At 34.4% G+C, this 6,960-nt stretch overlaps 1 protein-coding gene across 1 annotated transcript in view; it reads left to right on the top strand.

Moving 5' to 3' along the window:
• The first annotated feature begins 3,190 nt into the window (after positions 1-3,190).
• LOC107745313 (low-density lipoprotein receptor-related protein 4-like) overlaps positions 3,191-6,960 on the top strand; it is a 65,290-nt gene continuing 61,520 nt past the window's right edge. Inside the window, exon 1 of the mRNA XM_016559172.1 lies at positions 3,191-3,465. Within this exon, the coding sequence (XP_016414658.1) occupies positions 3,408-3,465 (58 nt within the window). The 5' untranslated portion in view covers positions 3,191-3,407. The remainder of the gene's footprint in view (positions 3,466-6,960) is intronic.

The following is a 6,960-nucleotide window of genomic DNA, read 5'->3' as shown; positions in this document are numbered from 1 at the left end:
TATATATATATATATATATATATATGATCTTGTTTTTATTTAGACTTATTTTATGTCAAGTAACACAAAATTTATTTTTATGATTTTAGCTGTAGTTAATTATAATAACCCTGGAGTATATGGATAATTGTATGTATTTTATTTAATTTCTTGCTTATTGTCTCTGTTCAGTCATACTGTACATGATGTTCTGTTGTAGTTATTGTTTAATGTGATAATGTAGTGAATTTTTGGCGGGGTCTACTTTCTCACTCAGTTCACAGCATGCAGTGATTACAAAAGATTGCATTGCTGTTAGAGCCAAAAGGTAATATTTTTGTCAAATATGCTAGTAATGTTCAAGCTTAATGTACATGTTTGTGTTTATACATGCATTAAGGAACACACAGATGGACATACAGTACATCAAACCCAAGTTCATTATACACAAACTGCTCTAATGGCTTGTTCTCTTTTTTTTACGACTCATATTTAACATCCTAGAGAAAGCCACTGAAACGTTTATGAACTCAATAATTGATAATAATATACAACAATCAAAAGATGAGCTCCCTTTTTCAAAACTTTTAATTTGACATTATTAAAAAGTGCAGTTTTTAGTGTGTTCACTGTGTTAAGTGTTAAGAAAAAAAAGACAGAAATCCATTGACAGGAGAGATAAGTTAACCCTTGCCATCATAAGCCTGTATGAATATTTAGCAGTAAATGTACACTGTTCTTAAGCAGGCATCTTTCCCTACCTGTTATTTAGCATTCCCCCCAATTTTTTTTTTTTTTTAAATCTCCAGATGAGGGCCAATGTCTTAAGGCATAGTTCACCCAAAAATGTAAATATGTTGACGGTAGCCATTGACTTCCATATAGCATTTTTTTTGTCAATGGCTGCCGTCAATAACATTCTTCAGAATACCCTCTTTTGTGTTCAGCAGAAGAAAGAATTTCATACAGGTTTGGAACGACATGAGGCTGAGTAAATATTGACAGAATTTTCCTTTTTTTTTTTTTTTAACTCTAGTGTGTTCTTTGACATTACATTTAAAGTTCATATATTTTAAATGTGCTAAATTGCAGCTTTATCATTACAAATGTGCAAATACAAATATATTCAACTATACAGCATACAAGTTTCAATAGAAATGACGTTATATTTTAGTTTAGCATAAATGCTTGTCAGTACATTCAGCTTTAACCATATTTCAAAGACAATATAGAAGTAATTATGAAATTGCATATAAAGATACATACTCCTACTTAAATCGGTTTACAAAAACACTCTAAAGTTCAGCTATTTGCAGTTAATATACACTTAAACTATAATACGTTTTCATTTAATTGCAGTTAACATGCAGTTAAGTGTCTGAAAACATTACATTCAGTTTGCATGAATATTTTACTTTTACATTTAGTCATTTAGCAGACGCTTTTATCCAAAGCGACTTACAGATGAGGACAATAGAAGCAATCAAAACTAACAAAGGGGCAATAATATGTAAGTGCTATGACAAGTCTCGGTTAGCCTAACGCAGTACACATAGCAAGGTTTATTTTAATATAATAAATAAGTAGAATAGAAAGATAATAGGCAACTAGCTAATGTTTATATATATATATATATATGTATTTATTAGTGCTGTCAAACGATTAATCGCGATTAATCGCATCCAAAATAAAAGTTTTTGTTTACAAAACATATGTGTGTGTACTGTGTATGTTTATTATGTATATATAAATACACACACATAAAGTATATATTTAGAAAATATTTACATGCCGGTAGCCATTGACTTCCATATAGCATTTTTTTTGTCAATGGCTGCCGTCAATAACATTCTTCAGAATACCCTCTTTTGTGTTCAGCAGAAGAAAGAATTTCATACAGGTTTGGAACGACATGAGGCTGAGTAAATATTGACAGAATTTTCCTTTTTTTTTTTTTTTAACTCTAGTGTGTTCTTTGACATTACATTTAAAGTTCATATATTTTAAATGTGCTAAATTGCAGCTTTATCATTACAAATGTGCAAATACAAATATATTCAACTATACAGCATACAAGTTTCAATAGAAATGACGTTATATTTTAGTTTAGCATAAATGCTTGTCAGTACATTCAGCTTTAACCATATTTCAAAGACAATATAGAAGTAATTATGAAATTGCATATAAAGATACATACTCCTACTTAAATCGGTTTACAAAAACACTCTAAAGTTCAGCTATTTGCAGTTAATATACACTTAAACTATAATACGTTTTCATTTAATTGCAGTTAACATGCAGTTAAGTGTCTGAAAACATTACATTCAGTTTGCATGAATATTTTACTTTTACATTTAGTCATTTAGCAGACGCTTTTATCCAAAGCGACTTACAGATGAGGACAATAGAAGCAATCAAAACTAACAAAGGGGCAATAATATGTAAGTGCTATGACAAGTCTCGGTTAGCCTAACGCAGTACACATAGCAAGGTTTATTTTAATATAATAAATAAGTAGAATAGAAAGATAATAGAGAATGCTAGTGTTAGAGGGTCATTTTTTATAATAAATAAAAAGAAAACAAGACAGAATAGAAAAAGAATAGAGAATGCTAGTGTCAGAGGTGCTCTTTTTTTTAAAGAAGACAAGTAAGAATAGAAATAGAATAGATAATATTATTATTTAGAGAATATAATTTAGAATAGAGAATATAATTTCAGTAATAAGTACTCTATTTAAAGGGGTCATATGATGCGATTTAAATTTTTCCTTTCTCTTTAGAGTGTTACAAGCTCTTGGTGCATAAAGAAGATCTGTAAAGTTGCAAAGACTAAAGTCTCAAATCCAAAGAGATATTCTTTATAAAAGTTAAGAGTCAGCCACACCCTTATTTGACTTGGATTGCCTCACTCTGTGTTTAGAAGGGCCGCTGCATAGTCTCCCGTTTGAAAAGGGTTCAAAGAACTTCAAAGTTTTGGTGGCGAGGCACGAACTGCGCGCATTCCCAAAACAGTCCTTTACATTGGACTTCCAGAGCGGCCGAAACCTCGAGTGCGAAGTTAGAAAAGTTTCTTACTAGTGTGAACGGCGATTTGTGATTTGTCCCCTCGGTTTCCCTCAAGATATCCTAGACTGGAATACGAACTACCCCTGAAACACACATGGTACAACCCAATGCACCTTTTGATCATTCCAGCAGCAGCAGCGGCAGACTGTGCAACAACATTTCGAGGTTCTCGGTGGAGTTGCGCTGTCCTGATTTGAGCCGTGTCTGTACATCAACTCAGCCCGTGTCTAAACGGGACCACAGACGCCTTAAACAATGATTTTTAAAGAGTTATTAATCTAATTCAGTTCATCTGAAGGGTGCTGATACTTCAAAGAGAAACATTTGCGACATAAAGCGCGAGAGAGAGGATTCTTCACGATGAGGCTCACTGCGCTGCTTTGTGGCACTCTTTTAACTTTCCTGCTTGTCTCCGAAGGTAAGTGTTTAGGAGTTCTTCGCCTCGGCTTGGAGAAGTAAACACACTGTTACTTGTAAATGCAGTCGCGGTTGTGTGAAAATAGTCTACAAAACAGTCTGGGCGAGCAGAATTGAAGCGTGTGTGCTTTAAAGAGTTATAGCAGACACTTGCACAAACACGCAAACAAAACAAAACAAAACAGCGAGTCGTGATGGATCCAAACCGCGTTAAAGAGAGACGAAACCGATACTGCTATCTAGTTTTGCATATAAATAGTATTTAATCCACCGCGCAGAGAAACCAACTTGATGCCTTTGGTTCGCGTACGCGTGCGAGTTTCTCCAATATAACGCGTCAAGTAGGCTATCTTCTGAACAGCACTCTTGTCTTTTATAAAAGACATAATCGCCACTTGGTTGTAAGTCAACAGTCGCCGCTCACTGTATTCGCAACATGTTGGAACAGCCGCTGCTGCACGCGGGCAGGAATGCAGCGACTTCAAAGCGCAGCTTCGGCCTGAATAAAGAAATGCACGGACGCCGCTTTGACTCAATTACACGCATAAACTGAGTGTTGCATCGGTGGAAATGCCGTGTACTATTTAGCTAGGCCTGTAAATGTCAACTGGGATGTCTTCCCTTGTATATCAGGAAACAAAAGACCCTTGGAGCGATTGCAAAAAGCCTGCGTAAACGCAGCTCTGTGAGTTTCATGATTCATTGCATGCTTTCCAAACATCTCCAGCACTTACATAACGCTAATTATATGAATCTATGTGAGCCATGCCTTATATATGTAATATTCACATCATACTGACAAATCGTTCGAATTCAAATGTAATGTTGCGCTACGGCTCGAGGTCATGTTCTGTAATATCTAAACTTTGACACAGTTTTCCAGTAATTGAAAGTCGTGACATTTAAGCTACACCTCATTTAGGTGATTCTGCACGTAAATGAAACTGCATTGAGGTTCACACACTTCAAAATGTAGATCATGTTTTATTTGGAGGTAAAACTCCTTTTTTTGTCACGTGGACATTATTTGGTTTCTTTTTGGAAGTTTTTCTTTCTTTGCACGTCATTGCATACGGATTGATACATATTCACTAGCACTATTTAATTGAGTTTTGTCTTGAAAGAGATTGCAAAAAACATGCTTAAGTGTAGCTCTGTGAGTTTCGTGATTCATTATATGCTTTCCTTAATTTCAGTGCTTACATAACACTAATTATATGCATCTATGTTAGCCATGCCTTATATGTTATATTCACATCATGCTGACAAATCGTTCCTATTCAAATGTAATCTTTCACTATAGCTTGATGTTTTCATGTTCAGTTATATAAGAATATCTGAACTTTGTCTCTCACGACACACTGCGATTTCCAGGGTTTGGCAGTGACATTTAATTCAACTATACCTAATTTAGGTGCTTCTGCAGTTAAATGAAAGGTTCACACACTAATCATAATGTAGATCATGTTTTATCTGGAGGTAAAACTTGACTTTTTTTAAGGTTTGGTAGGACATTTCAGTTGCAGTTTTGTTAGGGATAGTCACATGGACATTATTTGGTTTTTCTTTCTTTGCAAGACATTGCACAATAATTGACTGGTGCTACTTGATTGAGTTTTGTATTGAAAGAAACTCATTTCTGACCAGTTAGGATACAAAAATCATGATTAATGTTCCGCAAATCCACATTCGGCATGACTTTTGAACTGTACGGTATTGGTTTTACAACTTTGTCATTAATGTTAAAAAATGAATGATTTATAAGTTCTGTATCATCCATTGATCTAGTTGTTCTGAGATGTTGAAACCCATAATAGGATGATTCGTTGGTGTTTTCTTAAGCTGACGCTTCCTACATGCTTGTTGCTTTTATAGTCACTGGCATCCATATAGCTCTATCAATGTCCTGCTTACAAGTGTATGGTCTTTTTATAAAGTGTGTGAAAATGTGTGGCAATGTCTTAAGTTTCTCACAACCCCTCTGGGCATTAGATCTAATGTCATGATCCCATTCAGCTACTCATAAGATGCATATATATGCTCCTAATTGCCGTAGGAGGCTTGCCATCAAACAGTCAAAGTAGAGCCAAGTATCATTTTCAGTGACGCAATGAAAAGATTTTGAATATTTGTAATAATTCATTGAAAAATTGAAGAGATTGTTCTTAGATACATGGACATTAAATTATGTGCATACATTGGTTTTTAATAATATAATAATAATAAAGCAGGAAAAAAAACTGTTTTAAAAATAATAAACAAAATTTTTTTCAATAATAATTAATTTAAAATTTGAATATTTGAAATTTGTAATATTTTAAATAATACAGTGGACAACACGTTGTCAAGTAATCAGTCAGAAATCAAAGACCTGAGCAACATCTCATCAGGTGATTTGGAAACATTTACACGTATTATGATGAGGACATTTCGTTTTCTGTTTCTTTTTGGTTTGTGAACCCCTGGTATATCCCATATTTTGATTTATTATCAAATAATCTTTATTTATTAGCCAGATCTACTTCAGATAGTGTTGTATGTTGAGTCCGTATCTGTTCTGCTCTGTGGAACTGTGAAACTCTGTATTTAATTTCTTCTTCTTCTGCAACACATCACATTAAAGAAATAAGTTATTCAGAAGAGATGACATTTGAAGAGAATGCTGTGAGCTCTTTGTGACTCTGTAATTGTTTTATTTATTTTTTTCGTAAGCATAATGCATAACAAAATATGTATTACCAGTGCAGACACTAGAAGAGTGACTTAGGCCCTGTCCCCACGGAGACTGCATTAATTGTCAATTCAAATAACTGTCTATAAAAACGTGCATAACGTCTAAATTAACATATAAATTTTGTAAACTGCATAAACAATTCTGAACAAAACAGTATCATGTTGTTTATGCATTGCTTAGCCTAATACAAAGAGCCAAATCGCTGATCACACATTGCATTTAAAAACATATGAGATGCAGTGAAATGAAATAAACCTTCACAAATTCGCGTCGCGTTTTCTAAACGTTAAAACTGTTTTAACTTTGCATGATTTTCTTTGCATCTCTTGCATGAGACGCGAGTGCAGCAGTCATATTTGTCTGTCTAAAAATGTGCTGAATATGGGTTCTGGGTGAATGGCTTTGAGCTACTGTATTTCTCTAATATTTTGAACGAATAGCACAGCAGCGGCGCGTCTCATGGGCAAGACTAACAAAACATTAAAATGCAACGTCACTTATATCATCATCACTGCATCTCGCGCACCACTGATGACGCTCCCTGACGCACTCCTAACATTCGATTGTACCATTTTTGCATTCAACTGCAAATGTTTATTTTAAATTCGACTAATCTTCATTCTTTATTCACAATCTCCTCATCACAGGCAGGCACAGCACTCAATTCAGCATGTGTTCGTGTTTGTGTGAGCTGTCTGCATCACTCATAGTACATGCCTATATCGTGCGCTATATCGAACATTTTTTATATCGTTATCGATG

Source organism: Sinocyclocheilus rhinocerous, unplaced genomic scaffold (genome assembly GCF_001515625.1).
Source record: "Sinocyclocheilus rhinocerous isolate Xijiao unplaced genomic scaffold, SAMN03320098_v1.1 scaffold1399, whole genome shotgun sequence".
In the NCBI taxonomy this organism is placed as follows: domain Eukaryota; kingdom Metazoa; phylum Chordata; class Actinopteri; order Cypriniformes; family Cyprinidae; genus Sinocyclocheilus; species Sinocyclocheilus rhinocerous.
This window is presented reverse-complemented; position numbering and strand designations above follow the sequence as displayed.